Source organism: Myxine glutinosa, unplaced genomic scaffold (assembly GCF_964187855.1).
Source record: "Myxine glutinosa unplaced genomic scaffold, kmMyxGlut1.1 SCAFFOLD_2610, whole genome shotgun sequence".
NCBI lineage: Eukaryota > Metazoa > Chordata > Myxini > Myxiniformes > Myxinidae > Myxine > Myxine glutinosa.
This window is the reverse complement of record NW_027618704.1, coordinates 37,695-64,000: the sequence shown is the minus strand read 5'-3', so window position 1 is coordinate 64,000 and position 26,306 is coordinate 37,695. Positions and strand designations below refer to the sequence as shown.

Sequence of the window (26,306 nt, the reverse complement as noted above, 5' to 3'; positions counted from 1 at the left end):
GAGTTTAGGACCTTCCCATACCTCCTCCCATCTTCTTCCCCAAACAACAACTACAACAACAACTACAACAACTACAACAACGGCGCGCGCGGGGAGTGTGCGTCCTCACTCCGGCTCGGTTAGCCGCCATTACCCATGTGCACCGACGGGGTTACCACGAAGGGGCTGCCTGTCGGCCCCTCGTCAAGGGCGGAGCCGGTAACCCCCGCACCCAATGAGAAGCAACAGGCCGATTCCATCTGGGGCGGAGCTAACGAGCCGAGGGCGTGTCACTCCCCGCCGGATATACGCAGCGACTTACCGGACGTGACGTGGAGATGCGCCCCCAGCTTGAGAAGACAAGTCACCACCTCCGAGCGCTGAGTGAGACCTCCCGCATCTTTGGACTGGACCGGGTCGATTTTGCCCCTGAGCCAAGGTGCACCTTGAGCCATCGAAGACCTGCCCCTCCTTGCCATCAATCCCCGTGTGAGTCAGTTTTGTCCCGTTTATCTGTCGTCTGTCGGGGCTAATATAAGAGTGTGTCTAAGTGCCTGCCTTTCTATGCTGTCCCTCTTGTCGTTGTAATCTGACCTTCCGCCCTAATATAACCTCCTCCGGAGGTCTTGAGAACCGTATCCCTGGTGTCGTGTCATTTTAATCCCAGCCGTTGTGTCCTTTTCCTTCATTGATTTAGCGTAGCGCGACTCGGCAACGTTCGAGTATAATCGGGTAACTTGTGCGGACACGGTGGCCATTCCGCTCGGCCCACCATAACATCAAAGTCGTGTCTGTAACAATATGTATATATATGTATATATGTATATATATATGTATATATGTATATATATATATATATATATATATATATATATATATATATATTGTTGCGAATATGGAATTTGGCCTCCATATCCGCTTGTAAATATTCCCCTATTTCCCCAATACTCCCCAACTATCCCCAATCCCCCATTCCCTAGTCCCATTGTCTGTAAACAACACTCTGTAGAACCGACCTTCCCCTTTTTCCCCCATTAAATGTCGTGCCCAGGTCCACCGCATCTCACGTAGACAACTTTCGGACATCTTGCTAGTTATTCTTAGTCTGTCAGTTAAGGACTCGTTTCCATTAATTCTGACTCTTCGTTGCACCAGAATGTGATTATATGGCACCAGTAGTGAGTTCAGGACCTTCCCTTACCTCCTCCCATCTTCTTCCCCAAACAACAACAACAACAACAACTACAGCAACAACAACAACTACAGCTACAACAACAACTACAACAACGGCGCGCGGGGGGAGTGTGCGTCCTCACACCGGCTCGGTTAGCCGCCATGACCATGCGCTCCACGGGGTTACCACGAAGGGGCTCCCTGTCAGCCCCTCGTCAAGGGTGGAGCCGGTAACCCCCCCGCACGCACCCAATGAGAAGCAACGAGCCGATTCCATCTGGGGCGGAGCTAACGAGCCGAGGGCGTGTCACTCCCCGCCGGATATACGCGGCCACGTACCGGACGTGACGTGAGATGCGCCCCGAGCTTGAAGAGGAAGTACCAGTCATGACCTCCGAGCGCTGAGAGACCTCCTGCATCTTTTGGGCCGCGCTATCCTGTCCCTGAGCACAAGGTGCACCTTGTGCTGGCCATCGAATACCCGCTTTCCTTGCCATCAATCCCCGTGTGAGTCAGTTTTTGTCCCGTTTATCTGTCGTCTGTTGGGGTTAATATAAGAGTGTGTCTAAGTGCCTATCTTACTATGCTGTACCTCTCATCCCTGTAATCTGACCTTCCGCCCTAATATAACCTCCTCCGGAGGTCTTGAGAACCGTATCCCTGGTGTCGTGTCATTTTAATCCCAGCCGTGTGTCTTTTCCTTCATTGATCTAGCGTAGCGCGATTAGTCAACGTTCGGGTATAATCGGGTAACTTGTGCAGACGTGGTCATACCAAACCGCTCGGTAAATAACATCTAAGCCGCGTCTGTAACAATATATATATATGTATGTATATATAATATGTATATATATATATATATATATATATATATATATATATATATATATATATATATACGTGTGTGTGTGTGTGTGTGTGTGTATACGTGTGGCAGGCGGTACTTATCGCTCCCATTAAGGTACAGCAAAGCTGGATGGGATACCTTAATGGCGGTTCACCACTGATGGTATGAAATCGCATAATAACTGGTATATATATATATATATCTTCTATAATAATAATAGGCAGTGTCCTTCCATCTGTCTCCTCCAAAATCATGAAACCTGGCGGCCTCAAACTTTGTATGCATACACCTGGACCGACAACAAATTGCAATGATGAAAATTATGGTGTTTGGGTGTGTTATAACGCCCTTTTGGAAGATGATTAATGAAGTGCTCAAAAGAAAAGAAAAAAACCCCGAAAAAAGCTTCCCAATATGGCGGCCTGCCATCTTGGTCAGCCCACTGCACCTCGCTGGGTTCTTAAGCCGCCATTTTGTTTCAGCCTACTCAAATGTGCTTTGCCTTGGAAACACGATCAATTATCATTGCATAAACGAAGCATTTCATCAAAATCTGGATTCGGATATAAGGATTAGATGCTGTAGAATAAATAAATGTCCAAATCTGGAGTGAAATCTGACAAAATTTACCATTTCTAGCTATTTTTAAAACTAAGTGTATATATTCATTTATTTAAGCGAGGCTGTCATTCTCATTCTGGGGTTAATTTTTTTATTTAACTTAATAATAATTTGAACTTAATTCATACTTCCATGGGATAGGGTGTCACTCCATTGCACCTGCGATCTGCTTTTAAAATTCCTCGGCCATTTCAACCATAAGCAATCAGCTTGCTATCGCTTGCCAAGCCAGCCGTTCCTTATCACCCATTTCGTTGGAGTGCTTGCTAGAGTGTTTAAGCCACTTGGCGAGGGCTCTTAATTGGTCACAAGGCCGGGGAGGTTTAGGTGTGTTATAACACCCTTTTTGAATATGATTCTTTTTAACTTGATTCATACTTCCATGGGATAGGGTGTCACTCCACTGCATGCACTAGTGTACAAAATCTAGTGAGTGGGGAGGGGGAGGGGTGTTGGAGAGGGAGAGTTGTATGAGGGTAGAGTGGTGGGGGGGGGGGGGGGAGGGGAGGATGTCGGTCCCTGTACATAGTCCCGACATGGCAGTGCTCGTGCCTTTATTGTCCCCCTAGTCAGGGGGACTATGTTGTGATATAAAGACCCATGGGATTTAAATAATTAGAACATGCCACCTACCTAGGTAGACTATTTAGGTCCCAAGGAGTAAGAAAATCCATGTTGGCAAAATTGGAAGTGTTGCAGATGGCGGCCATCTTGGATTTCAATTTTTTTTTTTTTTTACCTTAACCCTTTTGTGACCGACTTTCTCAACTGCCTTTCTCAAGAACATGTCTAGCACATAGATTAATGTAAGTTTACACAATGATAAAAACCTAATTTCACAAAACAGATGCAATCTAAACTACAAATGCTCATGTTACTTAACCTTTTTTTTTTGCAGTGTGAAGCATGCGACATGGCAAAACTTGCAGTGATACAACAAACTGGATAGTATTCTCAGCATGACTAGTATGGACCCACCTTCTGCAAAAGTACCAAGGAAGGATACAAACTTTCTGCTCTGCCTTATATGCCAGCAAGAAACATATGAAGATCTTGTAGCTACACCTATAAAACACAGCAAGGTTTTAGAGTACATCAGAGAGCGGGCAACTTACGGTGACCGTAACTTCTCTGAAATCAGTAGACGGATCGGTGATGCATCGGAAGAAACCTTACTTGCCCAAGGTGCAACCTGGCATAGGAGCTGCTACCAGGAAACCTGTCATCCAAAAATGTGCAAGAGAGCAAAAGAACGCTATGAGAAACAATTATCACAAAAAGAAAATCTCATGCAGTGCCAATTCCTTTACCTTCTGCTACCACTTTCACCCGCTCCCAGTCCAACCCATATGATAGTTCTGCATGCTTTTTCTGCGATGAAAAATCATCTAGAGGCCATCCGCTGTTTACAGTCAGGACTGGCAAGGCTGGCTGGCATCTCCATTCAGCGATTGAAGAAAGCAACAAAGATAAATTCCGTGTGAAGCTCAACACGGCAATAAACCCAGAAGACGCACATGCGATAGACATACAATACCATAACAAATGTTGGACAACACACGTAACCAATGTTCTCCGCAAACAGAGTACAGAAGGGTCAAGGTGCAATGCAGCAGATGAAATAGGAGCAGACATTGAGTTCATAAGCCTGGTGGAAGAAGCTCTTCTTGAAGGCGAATTTCTCGATATGTCTAATCTGCAGACTGCATATTATATGTGGATATCCGTGTTGCCAACTGTGTTAGAAAACCAGAGTGTGCACGGAAGAAAGTTAAAGAACCTATTTTAAGTGAAATACCTGGAGTAGAGTTCCATAAGCCAAAACAACGGAATAAGGCTGAACTAGTAAGTGTGAAGGATACCAGAGATAAAGCAGTTCAGATTGCTTCAGCTTCTCAAGATAGAAATGTGGCAGCTGACATGAAAGTACTCTTTGATGCTGCCATCATTCTGAGAGATACTATAACAAGAGCAGAAAGGTGGAAGTTCAATGGTGACCTGACTGATGTAACTGATGAACATATACCAAAAGAGCTAAATACAATTCTTTCGCTGGGTTCTGCAAGGAACAAAATCTAATCTATCATCTGATATGTCAAGAGGCAGAAGAGCAACAGTAGATAAACATGCCCAAATTCTGGCTGAGTGTACAGTTTCTCATCATCTTTCAGATCGTCAAAGTGGACACAAAAGTGATGAAGTAAGACACCGCCATGAAATGCGGCGGAGCGAAAGGGGGACTATGGTTTTCCCCTCCGTCCGTGTGTCCATCCGTCCGTGCGTGCGTAAGCGAAGGACCGCATTCGAATTTGGTGTGTGGGTGCAACCCACGTCAAAATCCAAGATGGCCGCCGCCATATATGTCTGATGCCATGTATGTCTGAACCTTGTGAGCTGAATATCTTGAAAAATAAGCAAAGTACCAACTTCTAATTTGGTGTGTGGGTGTATCTCGGCATAAGGAAGAACGCTATTTAAAATTGGATCGCCACGTCAAAATCCAAGATGGCCGCCACCATATATATGTCTGAACCTTGTGAGCGAAATATCTTGAAAAATAAGCGAAGTACCAACTTCTAATCTGGTGTGTGGCTTTATCTGGGCATAAGGAAGAACGCTGTTTAAAATTGGGTCGCCACGTCAAAATCCAAGATGGCCGCCGCTATGTATGTCTGAACGTTGTGAGATGAATATCTTGAAAAATAAGCGAAGTACCAACTTCTAATGTGGTGTTTGGGTGTATCTCGGCATAAGGAAGAACGCTATTGAAAATTGGGTCGGCACGTCAAAATCCAAGATGGCCGCCGCTATGTATGTCTGAACGTTGAGAGATGAATATCTTGAAAAATAAGCGAAGTACCAACTTCTAATCTGGTGGTTGGGTGTATCTAGGCATAAGGAAGAACGCTATTTAAAATTGGGTCGCCACGTCAAAATCCAAGATGGCCGCCACCATATATATGTCTGAACCTTGTGAGCGAAATATCTTGAAAAATAAGCGAAGTACCAACTTCTAATCTGGTGGTTGGGTGTATCTAGGCACAAGCAAGAACGCTGTTTAAAATTGGGTCGCCACGTCAAAATCCAAGATGGCCGCCGCCATGTATGTCTGAACCTTGTGAGATGAATATCTTGAAAAATAAGTGAAGTACCAACTTCTAATTTGGTGTGTGGGTGTATCTAGGCATAAGGAAGAACGCTATTGTAAATTGGGTCGCCACGTCAAAATCCAAGATGCCCGCCGCCATGTATGTCTGAACCTTGTGAGCGAAATATCATATCATAGCATGTTTTCTGCGTCTTCCACTTTGTCAACTCACATCACTTCCCCGACGGGGGACCGAGGCGTAACGCTTGTTTTATTTTATTTTATTTCTGCGCACGGTTAAAAACTAAAATGTGATACGCTCTACAAACTCTTAATCTGAACCGATTTTCAAATTTTATACTGCAGAATTGAGTTTAACAGCAGTTCCAACTGCTAAACCAGAAAGTATCTGATAAACCAGAAAAATGCAAAGCCCATCCACATCCGTTTGTATTCAGACATCTTCTTCTTCATTTTCCGTATGCTCAAAATAACAACAGTTTAAAAAATACAAAATGAAAAATGATGATTTTCTGCAGCCTTGACCTTTGAGCTTTAGATCTAAAAAAACAATCTGCTTCTAGCTTTTGATTGGTGAATACATTAATTGACCCAATATGCAAATTCTTAAAATTTCAGGTCAATCGCATGAAAATTGATGATTTTATGTGAGGCTGACCTTTAACCTTTTTACATAATTATTAATTTGCCTTTTCCATATTCTCATGATAAAGCGTTGGTGAAAATTTGATGACAAATCTTCAATGGTAAAAAGGTTACAGCCCTGACACGGATACTGCACGCACACACACACACACACACACACACACACACACACACACACACACACACACACACACACACACACACACAATCACACACCATTCAAAGACTTATGGGAAGTTACAAGGGGCGGCAATTTGACATCTCACCCCAAGCGTCATTTTTCCTCGATATGCCACCGTTCCACTGTACCTGCAATGTGTTTTTAAAATAACCTCTAGAATCTAGATGATGGACCTAGATTGCGTATGTCATATTCCCGTATGTATGTATGTATGTACTGGTGAACCGGAACGGCAGATCTTTATCTTCTTTCATCGCTGCAGTGTACACCAGAGTCGCGCGGTTCTGTACGATTTAACACTCACGGGAGTGAACAATATAAATCTTCTAAGTGTTTGCATTTTGTTTAAATTTTATGTATCCATTCATGTGTGTGCTGTCCTTCGGATGGACGTTAAACTGGACGTCCCATCGCACACTCACGTCCAGGCTGTGTCTAGCCTTGGTCAGAATCTTGGTCCACATCCCTATTTTCTCCATGTCACCCTCCACTTTATTTTGTCAATCTTCCCTGCTCTTGGTTGTTTCCTCCTGCTGTTCTTTTTGGGGGGTTTTTCTGTATCAATTCTATGTTTCAGCTCATCCACGAGCCTTGATGTAAGGGGGAGGGGGCAGGAAGGAGGCATGGGGAAGGAGGAAACTTGATGTATGGGGAAGGAGGCAATTTCCGAGTCACGAACAATTTGACCGAGTTACGAACAGTGGGTGCTCCGACATGTTTTTGTTTTTTTCGGTGCTGTGGATTCTGGGAGTGGAAGCTGTTGTTTTGTTGTTGTGGTTTGTGTTCTTGCTGACTGGGCGTGGGGGTACGTACGCATCCAAGTGTAGTTGCTGCATGTGGAGGCGTATGTGCCTCTGCTGGCCCAACTTAGCTAACCGTATTGAGGTTGAAGGGCCGAAACGGGATGATGCTGAGGACTTCAATTGAAGGCCTGGTCAGTGAGGCACACTTGGTTGTGATCAGGTGTTTTGAAATTATACATATATGTGTGGGTGTGTAGGATGTTCCAAAAAGACCTGGACAGCTATGGTTGATATATTTAGTTGATATATTTAGTACCCTTTGTTTTATGTGATATGGAAACTCAAAGTTTTCTTTATTTTCAGGTCTGGTGGTTTAATGTAAAAGAAAATGGCGACTCCTCAGGAGAAATTTCAGTGCGTCGAATGGTTCATCGAGACGAGATCCGACACGCAAGTTCAGCGTAATTTCCGTACAAGGTATGGAAGGAAGCCGCCATCGCGGACTAGTATCAGAGAGTGGCACAAGAAGTTTAAGGAGACGGGAAGTTGTCAGAAACAGAAAAGTACCGGTCGACCAAGAACAAGTGCAGCAGACGTTGAACGAGTACGTGAATCATTTCAACAAAATCCAGGAAAATCAATCCGACGCACATCCAGAGAGCTGGGACTACCAACCACCACTGTACACAGGATTTTGCATAAAAGACTGAAGCTTTATGCCTATAAGGTGCAGATTCGTGACAGAGCTCAAATTGAAGTTTATTGATGGTGTGCACAAACCTAAGTTTCTGTATCATATAAACCAAAGGGTATTGTTGTTACATTTGTGATTCTAAATATATTGACAAAGTTGTCTGGGTCTTTTTCGAACGCCGTGTGTGTGTGCATAATATATACTGTATATATATCTATCGGCACCCTGGTGTTGGGCTGGCGGCTAGGGTGCCGGCTTAGGATCCTAGGATCCTGGGTTCGAATCCCGGTCGATCGCTGAATTAACGCCAGGGGGGTTGACTCAGCCTGTCATCCTTCCGAGGTCGGCTAATTGAGTACCAGTTCACTGGTAATTCCCTGTTTGTCGTTAAAGGCGGCAAAAAGGGTTGGCGGCAGGAAGGGCATCCGGCCGTAAAACATTGCTTCAAAAAGGGGACCAAAAAAAAACAACAACTACCACGGTTCCCGAAAAGGCCAACCCCCGCTCTGCAGGGAAACATGGCCTCTAAACGGTGGTATATATCTATCGGCACAATATTTACACCATATTACAGAGGAGAGAGTTACACATTAATCGTGTGCAGGCTAAAGGAACCATGACACTTAAAACTAAGCAATAGATGTACTGTATAATGAAATTATCACTTGTGGTTCCCAATCAAAAATAAAATATAAAATATTGATTTCGTAAACCAAGCAACTCCACTCCCCACATCATATCCCCCATCTATAATCTTCTCCCCTTTCTCTCCTTCCCATGCGAAGATTTCCCGATCGTCTGTGAACCAGGCTTTTTCCTTAAACAGAAAATATTAACCTGAGATCTCAACCCTTAGGTGAAAAGGGATAATCAACCAAATAAGTCGGTGGGTGGGCGGGAATTTTTTTTATTTTTTTTTGCGCATGCGAATACGTAGGACTGGGAATGTAGAAGCGGACGCATTTCTTCAACTGTGAATACACAGAACCGGTGAATGTTGGGACCGTGAATGTTGAGGTCCGACTGTATATGTATATATGTATGTGTACATATTGTGTTATGTTTTTGGGGTAGGATAGAGATTACCTGAGAAGAGATAGAACTGTGTAGCATAACATGGACCACGTATGAGTCGGAAACCATTCTCGATGTAAGGAAGTAGGGATTTGTTAGCTTAAAGATTGTGTTTGAATGTGCACGATACGAGGGTCATGCTTGTGATAAGATATAGATGGATAAAGGTTAAGGAAACGTGTGTAAAACTTCATGTAAACTTCCGCCATGTGTGCCGGGTGACATCTCTGTTGAACATTTTTCACAAAAGCCCAGAAAATCGAGGGTGGAAGCTGTGGCATTCTGCTCGGCAGGAGAGAGGGGGCGGAGCTATAATCGTCCCCTGGATGGGGGTGGAGCCCAAGGGCTGTCAAGGGAGATGAGGGAGGAGCTAAGAGCAGTCGGTTCTGTGAGGAGAATCGGGTGGGATGAGTGTGAGGAACTCGCAGAGAATGAGGAGAAAAGGGAGTTTTGTGTGAGGAGAACGGTGGTGCTCGCTGCATTTGTGAAGAGAGCGGAAGAGTTCTGAGGAGAACTGAAGGAGGAAAACTTTAAGGAGGCCATCCTGCCCGCCCGCCTTGGTCCCTTGTGCTGTCTTCTTCCTCCCCCCCCCCCTAACCTGTGGTTTTGTCCTACGAGATAAGCCGCCTGGTTTTGTCCTCCCACTCTGTCTGTCATTGTGACAGGAGAGACGCAGTAGTTTTTAATAGGATTTATTTCACCCTTGTGTCGCTCATTGTATATAGTCGTTATTGAATTCATTTTCCCTGCTTGTCGTTTGTTTGGGAATAACCCCGTTTGGTTTATTTAAAAGCTTTGAGGTTCTCGTGAGTCTCCTCATCTGCGCGCACGACCTTATAATCACCATAATTTGGAACGCTTACACTGGAATCAAGACCGTTTGGTACATTGCGGGATTCTAATCTTCCGCCGAAATGTGCTCGACGTTAGTTGAGGTGTTGATGCTACAATATAATGACAATGCATGGTTTACTAGTCTGTGCGAGTTATTCTGGCGCTAATTAAACGTGCTTCCTAATTAGCCGATTTGATGAGCCAAGGTTGAGACTATTAATCTCAGCAGATAGTCTACAGTGGTATATTCTTCTTGTCATTGGTGTCGATGTTGTTCTTGTTTGTTTGTACGAGACTATTCAAGACTAATGATAAATCTGTCCGTTTAAATGCCAATGATGTGACGTTGTGATTATGTCTATACTGTATTCTCGTCCAACATTCATTCTGTGGTCCTGTCTGTGTTTTCTCTGCCTGTGATCGATTGGTCGTGATCTACCTGCGGTGTTTTCTGAAAAATCAACAAACTATACTCAGTGAGTACAGTCTTGATTGGCTCTTCATGCGCTTGGCAGTTTATCAAAAAAATCTCTCTGGCTGAGACTTTGTATTACCTCCGCCACCAAAGGTGGATGGAGGTTATGTTTTCACCCCTGTCTGTCTGTCTGTCTGTGTCCGTTTGTTACTTTCCGGAATAGATTCAGGCAAGTATGTTGGTTGGTCGGTTTGTGTCTGTTTGTGCGCAGTACTACGTCTACATCGTTGCACATAGCATCGACATACTTTACACACATATTTGTCTTTCCCTGGAATAGACTGTGCCCAATTTTTAACTATCTAGGCCCAAGGTCAAGCTCAAGGTCACCCAAAACGTGAAATCAGGGGGGTCGAGTTTTCATTTAAAATATATTTCAAACCACTACAGTGCGTATCAAAAAAAAGGTAATCCGAATTCAAGGGGTTAATATGCAAAGGTTATTTATTTTGACAATTTACATGTGGTTTACTAATTAAGAGGAGATCCTCAGCTTTCCATCGATACCTTCCATGCATCATTGCTGTCACACATGACCGAGTACATGTTCATTGAAAATGACAAGTTCAAATCGCATTTTTACAAGTTTGGCTAATCGGTACAAGACAGGATAATTGGTGCAAAATGAACGTCAGATGTGAACTTTTCTCAGGAATGATTGGCCTTTATGCACCCACACCTTCAACATGTCCACCTCCCCTTTCAACACAAAGCTCACAGCGGCGGAGCATGCCCTGAACTGCTCGTCTCACCATAGCCGGGTCATTGTGCAAAGCATTCACTTCATGTCGAATACGGCCCTGCAATTCGTCAAGGTCATGGGGAGGAGTTACGAACACCTTGTTCTTTAAATTGCTCCAAAGGAAATAATCACATGGCGTGAGGTCAGGTGATCTTGGCGGCCATTCCACTGCATGGTTGAGGGCGATGACTCGGTCTCCAAAGAGTTCCCTCAGTCGATCTCGGACAGCGATAAGACGATTTGCTGGGGCGCCGTTTTGGGCCAACCAGAGATATCTGAAGACACCACGAACCTGTTGCTCAAAGTTCTCCTCCAGCTGCGGTAAAACATCATTGATCATCTGCAGATACCTGTTACCATTGACATTCCTTTGAAAGAAAAATGGTCCGATCACCTGACCACTTCCACAAAGTCCCAACCAAACAGTCCACTTTTGTCGATTCATGTTGGTGTCAAAATTAAATTCCGGCGGTTGTCCTGTCGGTGCATATTCAAGAACATTATGGGTATTGACCTTGCCGTCCATGGCGAAAGCAGCTTCGTCGCCGATAACGAGATACCACAGGAAATTGACATCTGCTTCACAACGTGCTATCAACCATCTGGCAAGCACCAGCCTCCTGGCAAAATCCCCTGGTGTAAGTTGATGCCGGATGTGAATCTGATATGGATGTTGGTGGAGGTCCAGTCTTGTGATTCGGTTGAATGTTGCCGAAGGCAATCCCGTCCCATTTTGTCTTGCGCTGGTATCCCAAGGATGCTCCAAAACTTGCTGCCTTACTGCTGCAATGTTCATTTCCGATCGCCCAGTGCGCCTCCTACCAGAATTCCCCTTGTTGCGGTTGAGGCTAGTGCCATGCTCTTGGTATTTTCTAACATTCGCCCAGATGGTTTTGGCTGCTGGACGCTCCCGTTCTGGGAAACGTTCCCTGAACGCATCATGAGTTCGCTGCAAACTTCCAGTTTGGTGAAAGGTTGTAACCACGAAGGTCCGCTGTTCAGTCGTAAGTTGAACCATCTTTTCAATGACTCAGACTGTCTCTAAACCCATACACTGTAGGCCCATCTTCAACAAAGGATGACGCAACCGACGATTACCAGACCAGCTTAACAATTTTACATAATCAACTTGGCAGTCGACAAGTAATGCGTCCATTTCAAACTGTCTTGCACCGATTAGCCAAACTTGTAAAAATGCGATTTGAACTTGTCATTTTCAATGAACATGTACTCGGTCATGTGTGACAGCAATGATGCATGAAAGGCATCAATGGAAAGCTGAGGATCTCCTCATAATTGGTAAACTGCATGTAAATTGTCAAACTAAATAACCTTTGCATATTAACCCCTTGAATTCGGATTACCTTTTTTTTGATACGCACTGTATAACTCTAAAAGTACAAGAGATATACAACAACACAACAACATGCATTTTAAAAGGCCATTTTCCCTGCTAGAGCGGGGGTTAGCCTTGCGGTCCCCATGACAATCTTCTCCATTTTGCCCTATTTTCTGCATCTCTCCTTGTTAACCCCCTTGCCCGCATTTCTTCTTCCACCATCTTTAGCCAAGTCTTTCTCGGTCTTCCCCGTCTTCTACTTTCTTCTACATTCATTTCCATCACTCTTCTCAACCAGTCACTTTCATCCTTCCTCAACACATGACCAAACCATCTCAACCTGTTCCTCTTCACAGCATCAATCACAGGCTCTATTCCCATCATCTTTCGCAATTCATCATTTGTCTTCCTCTCTCTCAACGATACTCCGCACATCCGTCGAACCATTCGCATTTCCACCCTTTCCAACCTTCGTTGCTGCTCTACGTTCATTACCCATGTCTCGCTCCCATAAATCATAACACTTCTCACACATGCAGCACACACCTTTCCCTTCAGCTTCAACGACACGCCCCTCATCATCAGCACGCCACTCAATTCCCGAAACTTCTTCCATGCACATCTCACTCGAGCAACCGTTGCCGAGTCTGATCCACCTTCTCCATTCAGCATGTCTCCGAGGTAGCAAAATGTTTTCACACCTTCCAGCTTCACACCGTCTCCAAGATCCAACTCAACATTTCCTCCATCTGCAGCTCCCTCTGTGCACACCTTACATTTGAATGTAGCTGCCACACTGGTTAATGACCCTCTCAGACCACTACATTTTTGATGAACCCACTCAGCGCACATTGTACACTGAATGGAGTTCACTCCGACACCCTTCCTACACACAGCACAGGGCCACTTCCCAGTTCTTTCCACCTCACCACATGCTTTACCACTTGCCATCACCTTCGTCTTTCCGATATTCACCTTCAGACCTTTTGTCTCCATACATTCCTTCCACGTGTTCATCTTTTCCTTCAGTCCATCCATACTTTCCGCAATCAACACCAGATCATCTGCATACAACAACTCCCAGGGTAAACCCTCCTTTACGTTCTGAGCCAGCACCTCCATCACAGCTACAAATAGTAGTGGACTTAGTACCGACCCCTGATGCACTCCCACCTTCACCTCAAACTCACCACTGTTCCCGTCCTTCGTCCTTACAGCTGTGCACGCTCTTGTACATTGCCATCACTACTCTGATCAACCATTCCTCCACTCCTAACTTCCTCAATGCCCATGTCAATACTTTGCGTGGAACCCGATTGAATGCTTTCTCCAAATCAACAAACCCAAGAAACAACTTCTTCCTCTTCTCCATGTACTTCTCCTGCAACTGCCTCACAATGAAAAGCACGTCTGTCGTTCCTCTTCCTGGCATAAATCCAAACTGCATTTCGTCGATCTTCACTTTCTTCCTTATCCTCCTCTCCAACACCCTTTCCAATACCTTCATTCCATGCTCCAATAACTTTATCGCTCGGTACGAGCCACACTCCAGAGGGTCACCTTTCCCCTTGTATAGAGGGACGAGGGTACTCAGTTCCCAATCCACTGGAATGCGGCCTTCTTTCACCACCAGATTACAGATCTCTGTCATTCTCTTCACACCCCAGCTTCCTGCTGCCTTCAACATATCTCCCACAACTCCCGTCGGCCCTCCCGCTTTTCTACCCTTCATTGCTTTTATCGCTTCCTCAACTTCCTTCTCAGTTATCTTCTCTGCCGGTCCTAAAACTGGGTTACTCTCTATGTTGCCATCCCATTCATTCTCTGTATTCAACAGCATTTCCATATATCTTTTCCATCTTCCTTTAATTCCATCTGGGTCGACAACGATTTGTCCCACTTCATCCTTCAAGCAGCTCACCCCCATCACATCACACCTCTCTTTCGCTATCTGCTTTGCAATCCTGAATACCGCTCTCTGACCCTCTTCCGAATCCAAGCGTTCTCCGAACATTTTCCTACATGCCTCCTGCGCCTTTGCTACCTCTTTCTTTGCAGCCTTCCTGGCTGCCTTATAACTTTCATGCTCTGCTGTTTCTGCTCCCGTACCCTTCGCCTTCTGCCACTCCTTGAACTTCTTCCTCTTCTCGTCAATCCTCTTTCCAACTTCATCATCCCACCACCATGTTTCCGAGTGCCTCGGTGGTCCTTTTGTCCATCCACATACCTCACCAACGACTCCCAACAGACTAGCTTTCATTGACATCCAACCACTTTCAAGCTCAACCACATCATCCTCGACCCTACTCAGCCTCTCTTTTAATGCCTCCCTTACTGTCACCTCTTTCAACCTCCACACCTTCATTCTCGGTTGGTACTTCACCCGCCGAGCTCTCCTCGCACCTTTCACCCTTACGTCGCAGACAACCAAGTGGTGCTGTGAAACAGCCTCCTCCCCCGGGATCACCTTTGTGTCTCGGAGGTGCCCCCTATCTCGCCTACGCACCATCAGGTAGTCAACGGTTGTCGTCGACCCACCTGACGTGTATGTAACAAGCTTATTATCCTCTTTCTGGAACTGAGTATTACAAATCAACAAATCAGCTCCATCAGCAAACTCCAAAATCCTTTCACCTTCTCCATTTCTCACACCATATCCGTAACCCCCATGAACTCCGTCAAAACCATCCATACTCCTTCCCACATGTCCATTTAGGTCTCCTCCTACCACAACAACTTCCTCATCTTTCACGTTTTCCATCAGCTTCTCTATCGCACACCAGAACCTGTCCTTCTCTTCATCGCTCCGACCAACCTGCGGAGCATATCCCGAGATGACGTTCACCAAGAGCTTTCCAATCATCATTTTCACCATCATCAACCTATCACTCACTCTAGTCACACTCACCACACTGTCTACAAACTCCTCAGAAAACAGGACACCAACACCATTCACACCCTCCAGGCACCCTTGCCACACAAACTTGTATTTCTGTCCCTGCCTACCCTTCACCATTCTCACACCACTTCCCTTCCATCTCGTCTCTTGCACACAACATATGTCCACTCTTCTTCTGACCAATACTTCCACCACTTCTCCTGATCTCCCTGTCATTGTCCCTACATTCCATGTCCCAAACCTCAGAAACCGATCTCCACTTCGGGCTGTACCCTGCCCACATGTAGTTGTAATTGTCATGGTTCTCTTTTTGAGGCAATGTTTTTTTTTTTATGGCCGGATGCCCTTCCTGACGCCAACCCTCTTAGTCGCCTCCTACGACACGCAGGGATACGGCATACCTATTCTTATCCAGGGTACACACTGGGAAACGTCTAAAACATGGAAATCCTGGGGGGGGAGGGGGGGATCACCGCTGCGGTTTAAACATATTTAAATAAATATTTAAACAAAACCATGAAAACAATCTGGGAAAAGTCTCTAAGTGAGAACGTGGATTTGAGAAAGCAGGAGCAGAGGTGAAAGAACAAACGAGAATATAGGGGGCGGGGCACAAGTCGAGACGAGGAGGCCGCACGAGACACCAGGCCGCACGAGGCGCGGACAAAGAAACGACTAATTACACACAAATTTGCAACAACTACAAAACCAAAACCAAATAGAAACACACAATAACACATACGCAGCGGAAATTTGACAAAGAAACGAACGGGAAAACACTCAAACTTTGATGCCGTGGAGAGATCAAAGCAAGCCCCGTCGCTCGAGGGACCGGAACCAGTACAAGAGATATGCATACACTTACTGTTACTGACATATAGGAAGTCACATACGACATTTCATTTGGTACCATGACCTTTGACCTTGAAAGGTCAAACTCAAGGTCAAAAATTGTTTTTTTTACTCATAACTCTGTCAAACATTATCCGATTCCCTTCCAACCAACACCAAAATGTTCATTATTCAATTCCCGAAAAATAACATGTGGCATAAAATGGTCAAAAATGCTTGTTGTAATTATTTTCTGGGGTCAAAGGTCAGGGGGCCAAGTTTTCATTGAAAATTTATTTCAGACCACTATAACTCTGAAAGGACAAGGGATATGCATACACTTACTCAGTTACCATTGCTTAGCGTATATACATGTATAGATTTCCAGCCATTTTGGATTTAAAAAAAAAAATACATTCCGGCAAGTCCTCGGTCTCTGACCGATTTTTCATCTGTCTGTCTGTCCGTTTGTGAACAAAATATCTCAAAGTTGTGGACGGATTCGGACGAAATTTGGCGGAGATGTAGCATAGGTGACATGGACGAAATGATTAAATTTTGGTGAAGATCCGGTTTTGGCTCCGGCAACTAGAACTTTTAATTGATTCTTCACCATTGGGAGATCGGGCCAAAAACGATACATAGCAGGATATCTCAAAAAGTTGTGGACGGATTATGTCAAAACTTGGTGGATGAGTTGATTAGATGTCAAGAACAAACCATTTCGATTTGGGTTTATGTCTGAATCCAGATGTGGCCTATCAGTGGGATACAAAATAAACTGTGCAGCCCGGTCGGTGGAGGTATGCTCTCTACCGAGTGCCGGTCCAGTTCACATTTGAAATGGACCAATGCAACATTTCTTTTCAACTAGAACAGCATACCTCCACCTGGTGAACAGTTTACGTTTTGTATCTCAGAGTCGACCAGAAAATCACAATACAGAATCACATTTAATCAAAATCAATCACAGGAATCACCATAGGTCCAGTCTTTCATACCCTGATCTACACCTCGTTTTTGGCCATATCACTCAATGGTGAAGAATCACGTTTAAAATTCTACTAGCTGGATCCGGATCTTCACCAAAATCTAATCATTTCGTCCTTGTCACATATGTTACCTCTTTGCCAATTTCGTCCGAATCCATCCATAACCGTTTGAGATATTTTGTTCACAGACACAGATGGGGTTGAAAACATATTCTCCATCCACATTCGGTGGCGGAGGTAAAAAAAAAATCTTGCCATGAAGGATGTTAAGGGAGAAAATTGCAATTTTGAATAATGTCATTTTTTATCCTTTGGTAAATTGCTTTCATCGAATCTTTTTTCATACCATTACTAAGGCCAACTCGTAATGCATATTTGTCAAAATCTCGCTTTTCATTCCCCAGTAAGGACTCGTTACTTTTCCCCTCTACCCCCAATTCCGAACCAAAAAGTGTGATGCTGTGCTCGTCATTTCCTTTTCCTTCCACAAAACTGGAGAATATCTCGTGGAGAACTTTTGATCAAAGATTTAGGAAGTCAAGCGCTATCAATTGTTGTTAAAGAAAAGCTTCATCCCATGATTTTAGTCCAAAAATCATTTTCTAGCCACATTTTTCATATCGAGCATCTAAATATATCAGGTTTCATGAGATGACTTTTAAAACCCTGATCACACATGTTTTTTGTACAAAAATAGTGCATTGGGTGTAAACATTGTTGACATGTTTTTGCGATCATTTTCCTGACTTGTGATTATGAGTGATTGATGAAGTATGGATTATTACCTTCGCAGGAGCACATGGTATTGCACTTGAGGCTGTTTGTTATTTGGCAAAAAAATAAAATAATAATTTGCAAGTATGTTGATCACTCCGGTTTGTGTGTTTGTTTGTCTGTCCGCTCACTTATACTTGCCGACAGGTTAGTTTTTTCACGAAACTTCACCAAATGGTAGAGTTCGTGGTTTGACAAATTCCTATATATTTTTGAGCTCAAACGGTCAACATAGGCCAAAGGTCAACCACTTTTTTTCAAATTTCTAAAATCCTCAATTTTAATCCGATTGACTTGAAATTTGAATAAGATTTTCATGTCAGCTAACTGAATTCAACCTTCAACTATTTTTGAGATCAGCATTCAGCATAGACCAAAAGGTCAACATAGGCCAAAGGTCAACCACTTTTTTCAAATTACTAAAATCCTCAATTTTCATTCGATTGACTTCAAATTTGAAAAGGATTTACATATCGGCAAACTGAATTCAACCACCAACTACTTTTGAGTTCAACATATGCCGAATTTCTAAAATTGTCAATTTTCATCCGATTAACTTAAACTTTGAAGCAGATTTTCATATCAGCGAACTGAATTCAACCACTAATTATTTTTGAAGTCAAAAGTATGCTCCACCGAGTGCCATTCTACTTTGTCCTGTTTTGCCAAGTGTCGCTCTTTGAGTGATTTTTCATTTGTCTGTTTGTCAGCAACAACAACAACATGCATTTTAAGGCCATTTTCCCTGCTAGAGTGGGGGTTAGCCTTTGTCAGCACAGAATAGCACTGTCAGTTAGCCTGCTGTTTGTCAGCACAGAATAAATATGATTTTCTCTGCAACCGTTGGTCCGATTGACAGGAAATTTTCACCATAGGTGCAACTCCACCTGTATAATTTTCTAATGATAATTATGACGTCATAGGTCACGTGGTTCGGCCGCCATCTTGGAAAACCCGAAAAACTTTGCACCTCTATATCTCCGAAAGTGCTGAATAGAAAAAATTGAGACATGGCTCATTGTAAAGAACTCTCCATGGGGAATAAAATATGTTAATGATTATGTCATCGGTGCCTCTATTATGACATAATTTGACAAGTACAAAACTTCATCTGATCAAGATGAAATTTCTTGAGCATAATCTAGGAATAAATTAGGAGAAAAAACAATTTAATGATGACGTCATCGGTCACGTCGTTCGGCGGCCATATTTGTTTGAACACAAAAGCCTTTAAAACCACTTAAAATACATCCTGGTGAGGGTCTGCAATCTGATTGCTCTTGTTTGTTTTGCATTTTACCGGTATTGTGGACCTTTATCCGTGCACGATTGTCTGTCTGCAGGACACGATGGTTGGGCAACAGGTGCAGGTGTCGGGATATCAGGAATTGATGCACCAAGTGCAGGAGAGAAGCAAGCAGACACTCTTTGTATATTTCTGCAGCAGTAAAGGAGCCGATGGTACCAGCTGGTGCCCAGACTGTGTTGAAGGTCTCACCCGCCTTGTTCCCAATTTGTGATTGTAAAAACCCCTATAGGCAGTCACGCACTCCAACACCACAACAGATACCACAGCATTTATTTAAATATCATATGTTGAATCAAGTAAACCATCCAGTGTAATAACACCAGTCATTGGAACTGCTCCGGAAGGACTGAACCTGCCTTTGGGTAGAGAAACCAGAGTGATGATGTATAAATCGTTTATGAAAGTGTGACTTTTGATATGCAGTGTTTCTGACACTGACACACACACTGACACACACCTCTCTCTCCTCAAACCCTTTACCTATGTAGCTGAGCCTGTTGTTCAAGCTGAGCTGCAAAATCTTCCAGCAGGCAGCACCTTCATTTACTGCCAAGTTGGAGATCGGCCTTAGTGAGTATTCAATGGTTTTTCTCTCACCTCACACCTTGTTACGGGGTCCTCCCCTATCCCCTGGTCTCGGTAAACCTCCGAACCCCGAGCGGGTCCCCGGCAGAAAAATGTTATCCTTTGTTGAAATTAATCAATAATGAAACTCTCAATGAAACCATAAAATCAATAATGAAACCACACCAAGGGTTATGAACAAATCTATATAATAATAGCGTAAGGACTCGACTTTGTTATCCCTTTTACGCCGCACCCAGTGACCTGATGCCCACGGCACTAATGGATTTACGATCTACGAACCTCGCTCTTTATCACGTACAGCCATACTCGAAAAATCTGAATTAGCCGACGTTTGGGGCCCAAAAGCATCCGATTAACTGCCGATACGACGCCATCTTATGACGCCATCGTATTGGCGTCTGCTGGGCGAAGGCGAAGCAAGCCGTCCGCTGAGTGGACAATCCAGAGCATGCATTTGTGCCGGTGTCGGCGATCGTTGTTCATATACGCACTCTTCATTCTCATCTTTCTTCCTAACTCTTACTCGGACAAGCAAATCCCCTATGCCATTCATAATGGTACACTCTATCCATACACCACATCCTCCCTTCCGTGGATGTTCCACGGGTTTCGGCTAGTATTATATTAAAAGCACACCAAAAAGCACCCCACAACAATGGGGCAATCACCCCTGCAATCCAATCTTAAGATGGTACCCAGCTCAGACTCACGGAACCCCCAGGGACTGAAGCAGAGCCCTTCTCAATGTCTCTAGCACACAACGGTGCTCCTGGCGTGGAGGCGATGGCGATGAGGCGGGAACGGAGATGTAGGTAAGGTGGGGACCGTCACGTGGTCCCAGCCAACTCCAATTGGCGGTGGAAAGAGGAATCCCCAAAGACGCTATCCAACCGTGCACCTACACCGTGCAGTCGCTAACCGCACCATATTCTTCAAAGGCCGCTATCGCGCACCCACATCCTCGGCAAACCACCGGAGGGCTGGACCAGTGGACGCGACTAATCAAGGGTCCGCGAACGACGCGCGAGGTCCCCGAAATGGCGGTATCTTCTTCCTCGGGTCGCAGCCACCAGGCAAAGATTTTCCGGAATCTCCCACCTGTACCTGGCTTCACAGGCCTTTCCATGACCCCAGCGGTATCAACGATCACACGATATTCCTTTCCAGGCCTCAAAGTTCCCTCTCCATGGACGCTCGACCAAGCTCGGTGCGGAGCTGTTCCCCAAAACGCCTCGTTTTTTCTCCGCCTTACGCGCTCTTCCTCATCGCTCCCTTTTGCCTTCAGGGTCACCATCCGATTTCCGGCCACATTTTACCTGGAGCGCTTTTAAACCTTTTGACCACAATAACCCTTACTGAGAACCAACAATAAGAATAATACCAACAATAATTAGGGCCGAATCCGTAACACTTATATTATGCCGATGGGATCGAAGTATGCCAATCGCCGTGGGAAGCAAGAGGAAACTGGTTTTTGCTCTGAAGAAGGGTTGGCATACCTCGGTCGGCGTCTTGTTGATTTATTCCAGGCTTTAAACATCTTACTTAAAGAAAATCTATTATAAAAGTGTTTCCAAGATCATTTTGAAGTTTAGGAAAATTAACAGACATAGCAATACACCTTCATATTTTGGACACATGCGCTAGCTCACTGGGCTGGCATGACGGCGTGGAGGTAACCCAGAAGGTAACTTGCGTCTGAGCAATCTAGTCTGGGTTTCAATATCAGCCCAACTATAAACTGCCGTCCTGGTGTTTCGCATTCAGGCCGATGCATCGATTTGTGGGCCGTCGCCCAGATGGATGTGAAGTTGGGAGTACCATCTACTAGCATTAGTTGGTGAATGTTAAAGATCCCACGGTGAAGAGGCGAGTCATCTCCGGCATCCTGACCAAATTACAAATCCCTAATCGAATGAGCATCAGAAACAGACACACATCAGATGCAACCAATGGGCTGTAATCAGATTTGAATCCCAGTACAATATGCATTCGCTCGGATGGGATTTGAACCTGGTGTCCCAGTATTGAGCTCCATCATTTGATGTGAATGCCAAACGAGCAAACCCAAACTTTTTGACATCTTCCTCTTCGTTCGTATGCAGCGCAAGGCTGCGGGGTAGCGTCATTGGCTGAGGGAGTAGCTGTACCGCTGATGCAGTGCCCTCTGTTGGTCAGGGCAGGAATTTGTAATTTATTCAGGGTGCCGGTGATAAGTCGCCTAATCTTCACGAAAGGCACCATGGGATCATTAATGTCCACCAACTAACGCCGGCAGATGGGACCCTGCCTGTGAAACACCAAACTGTCAAGTTTATAGCTGGGTCAGGATTCAAACCCAGGTTGGACCGCATAGAGGTGTGTGTACCTGTGTACATCCTGCCAGCCAATTCATTTTGATATTTGATCACATCCACTTTTGCTTTGTTTTGGGTTTTTTTCATGTTAATTTGTCTTCAAATAATTTCAGAAATTGAATTTCTAGTTACAAATCCAGTAGTTATAATTGATGGTGATTGTGCTGTTTGAATAATATTGTTGCGGATCTGCCGCCGGCCTTCTCCCCTTACCAAGGGGGGATTAGTCCCCTTGTCTTTGCCTGACATGGCGTGACCCGAGACCTATCACGTCCCTTCCGGACAGCGCTAGATAGGGTTTCAGGACCAAGTTCGCTGTTACCTAAGTACTAACGCTGCCCCGAAACGAGGAGATAAGCCCCGCACGAACCACGTGTGTTGGTGATACGCCGAGCGGTTTGCGTACACGTGATTCGCGCTATTATCACTTACTAGACCCGATTGGAGCGATCGTATTCGTACCACGCTTAGTCAATGGAGAAATCACAGGTACGATCGAATCGGGAAAGAAAGGGAGAACAAATGGTTTAATTACTATTGCACGTATTTACAGTACAGGATGCAGAGACACAGAGCAGCTTATACAGTCTTATTCTTAATCCCAAGGACACAGGCCCGTCTCACACACACACTCACACGGGGATTGCAGATGGCAGGACGGTGTTCAGAGCGTCCAGGGATGGCTCCTGTGCAGCCCTCTCTCCGGTCCCCGGCACGTCCCGTGTAGATGGAAGGAGGAGAAGGCAGGAGCTCACCGCGTGTCATCTGAACGGAGCGGGTTATCACGAGGCGAATGGTAGGGAGCGGACTTTGGCATGGCTGGCGGTTATGGCCGCGCTTACTCGCGTGGGTGAAAAGCGCAATATGCGTTACCGGCGCATCTGGCTGCGCCCGCGTACTTTGTACAGTTCAACGCCTCTTCTTCTCTCTCTCTCTGCGCAAGTCCTCAAACGACGCACGTATCCTCTGCAAGTCCTTTGCAATGTGCTTATCCTCTGCAAGTCCTTTCCTTTCGCCACCGCGGTTCAAGTCCTGCTGATAAGTCCTCTCGAGGGCTTTTCGCATGGGCTTTTATAGACCCGCCCCGCGAACCCTCTGGAACTCACCAGACGCACCTCACCCCGCCCTCACGCCATGCCGCGAGAGCCCTGATTGGCTGGTGGCTCTTACCATCTCCCCCACGTCGCTCACCCCGACCCCGCACCCCTCCTACTCAGGCCTACCTCATGTTACTCGACTAGTGGCCAGCCGAATGGGGCGCGGGATCAATTACGCCCATAGAGGTAGAATTGCGCCCATCCCATATTACACCCATAGAGGTAGAATTGGAGGGTGGACACAAAATGAATGCGGCTTACTCTCCTGTCTTTACACAACACAGGTACTAAGAGGGGAAATGGCCTATTCTTACACATACTAAGACATAACTATACTACAAATGGGCCTTTGTGTTGCTCGTGTGACTAACTATGGGGGGGCAAACCTTTAATGCCTTCAATGTGCCAATCTCAAAACCGCAGCAATATACTTGTGTTCTGCAGCTGGAAAGATGGGCATAATGAGTTTCGGAAGGAGCTCAAGGTGACAAGCATTCCGACACTCCTCAAGTACGGCACGGTAAGAAACTCGTACTGCTGGCATGAATGTTTTGCTTTGTAAGAGTCTGGAAATGAAGTTATTTTTGTAAGAGATGATATTCCAGTGGCTTTGCTTTTTTGGGAAATATTTTGGGAGGGAAATATGATGTACAGCTGCCACATGTGCTTCCATGCTACATGCAGATCGACAGGAAGTTGTTACCTGTCACCTGTTCAGTCACAGAAGCTGGTGGATAAACAGTGTTGCCAGCCGGAGCTCGTGCGTATGTTGCTCACAGAAGAGGTTTGACATCGCCCACGACATGAAGAGTGCAGCATCGTCTTTCACGGGAAGCAGTGCAAGCAAGCCTTGGATTTGGAAAGATGCAAAAGTGATCTTTCGGAAAACCGAGCGCTAAGCGCAGAGATTATTTTCGAAATTAAATGCTTTGCGAGAATGGCATTGGTCATTTTGAAGTAACATTTGTTGCAGTAAAATTAAAAAAATTGATTGAAATATTCAAATGCATCCTTTAAACTTTTTCATTGGTTTTGCGATTTTAACTCGAGCAAGGACGCAAGGTTATTTGAGTGTTGGTGTCAACCATCCACACTTTCATTGGAAGGTAAAGGAGGTGAGCAGTAATTCTGGATTTGGGGGTTTCACTAGAAAAGGGTCGATGATGGAAACCTGTGGGGGACAAAGCACGGAAAGAGCAGAGGGTGCAAAAGCAGAAAGGAGGTGGTAGAAGACAGAGACCACAGACCTGTCTGCAATGGGAAAGCGATAGGCCCATAGACTCGGCTTCCTCGTGGCAGATTCCAATAATCCTGAAGGCCTTGGTTTACACGGCGTCAAGCTGAGCAAGATGTGAAGCAGGGGAGCCAGCCCATAGCAGAGCAGTACTCCAAGCTGTGGATGAAGGCCTTGTCGGTGGATAGGAATTCAGGTGTGCCATGGAAGGACTTTGTACAATGGAGGATGCCAAGTCGGCACCTGGTTTTGGAGGCCAAATTTGAAATGTGGTTTGCCCAAGAGAGATCATGGCTGATAGTGAGGCCCAGGAGTTGCAGTGATTGAACTTCAATAGGATTGTTAAGAAATTAGATGAGAGGGTTTTCCAGACGCTCCTTTTGGAGTGAGAGATTTGTCTGGAATGAAACAAGATCTGGATTTTTATTTTCCCCAATGTTGTTGTGTAACTGCACCGGTATTCCCAATCCCAAAAAGTACTCCTCTGTGTGATCTCTATCACAGTGTACTTGAGGGATTCTGTACAGACCGAGTGATAAGAGACATGTACAAAATAGCATTGATCCCAAACAATATGGCGATGTGAAGGGCAGTTCAATTGTGCATGACCTTGCAAGTTTGCTGGAGTATTCATAGCGGTGTTAACCTCACGGCAATCGCCAGATTTGTCATGTGCCAATGATCTATTGTGATCTATCTTAGCATTCTTGATGTGGGATCCAATCAGAATGTTGAAATTTCCAGTTTCATAATCGACTCTCTTGTTGATTTGGTGTCATGATAATGATATTGTCACGTTCCTGGTGATTAAAATCTTCCAAGGAATCGGATTTCCGAACGGGATTTAACTCTGAGGCGTTCAGTCAAAATATAGCGGAGAATACGCGTGGGGGAGAGGCCAGAGCGCTTACCTTCACGGATTCCACCCGACATCCTCGACCCTGCAATAAATCAACTCAAACGACACAGGATTTAAAATGTACAAATAAATGCCGGCTTTATTAAGAAACGCCGGTAACCAAATTAAACACGTAACACTGAATTCCTAAATTGAGGGACCCTCCACACAGACTTGTATATGGACAAAGGGGAACAATAACTGAAAATAAATGTCTGTGTGCACTTAGCTCTGAGCGTCTCTGAAATCTCGTCAGGGATCGTGGAAAATTTGGTGGGAAAATGCGCTCGTTCGCATGGGCTAGGCCTCACCGCGCGTCTGCTCACTCCTGGCCTCGACGTGCTGCAGCGAGCGGGCAGCGCCTGTCCACTCGTCGTTCTTGCTTGGACAACCACAGCTCTTCCTCCTCATGACCACCAGCAAGATGCCGGAACATGGCCACCCGCGATGAAGCCTCCCCGCGATGAAGCCTCCCCGCGCAAGAGAAGCAAAGTGCAACCGTCCACTATGGATCCAGGATCAGCAGCCCAAGGAAGAGAGAGAAAATGTCCACCAGCGCGTTCCTTTAGCGTCCAGGCTCTGACGTCATCTGTCATGCTTCACCAATCTGAGTCTTTTCTTACCAGTCGTCCTTCCCGTAAATAAAACCCTAAACCAATCGCTGCTCTTTGGGCATGTCTCCACGGCCCTGCCTGTCCTGCATGCTCACCAAGTTGGGGTTGTCAGCGGTAGTGCTTGGTTTTCAGTGGTTTTTATTAACTGGTGTTTAATGGGCGATTTTGGCTCTGTGTCCAGCGGGATCATAAGGAACAGAGGAATAAATTAGAGGCAACAACACACACAGGTGATTAATTTACCCATAATCCCTCGC

At 45.1% G+C, this 26,306-nt stretch overlaps 1 protein-coding gene across 4 annotated transcripts; it reads left to right on the top strand.

Moving 5' to 3' along the window:
* The first annotated feature begins 7,653 nt into the window (after positions 1 to 7,653).
* TXNDC17 (thioredoxin domain containing 17) lies at positions 7,654 to 24,308 on the top strand. Of its 4 annotated transcripts, none has more exons than XM_078769468.1 (5): positions 7,654 to 8,025; positions 19,296 to 19,443; positions 19,750 to 19,831; positions 23,748 to 23,823; positions 23,988 to 24,308. In XM_078769468.1, exons 1-5 carry the CDS (start codon positions 7,687 to 7,689, stop codon positions 24,039 to 24,041), a joined length of 699 nt encoding a protein of 232 aa, XP_078625594.1. In that variant the 5' UTR covers positions 7,654 to 7,686; the 3' UTR covers positions 24,042 to 24,308. The 4 variants fall into 4 exon arrangements, with proteins under 4 accessions (XP_078625594.1, XP_078625593.1, XP_078625591.1 ...); XM_078769467.1 differs by having other exon boundaries at positions 7,655 to 8,025; positions 24,028 to 24,308; XM_078769465.1 differs by having other exon boundaries at positions 7,658 to 8,025; positions 23,748 to 23,813; positions 24,022 to 24,308.
* The last annotated feature ends 1,998 nt before the right edge of the window (positions 24,309 to 26,306 follow it).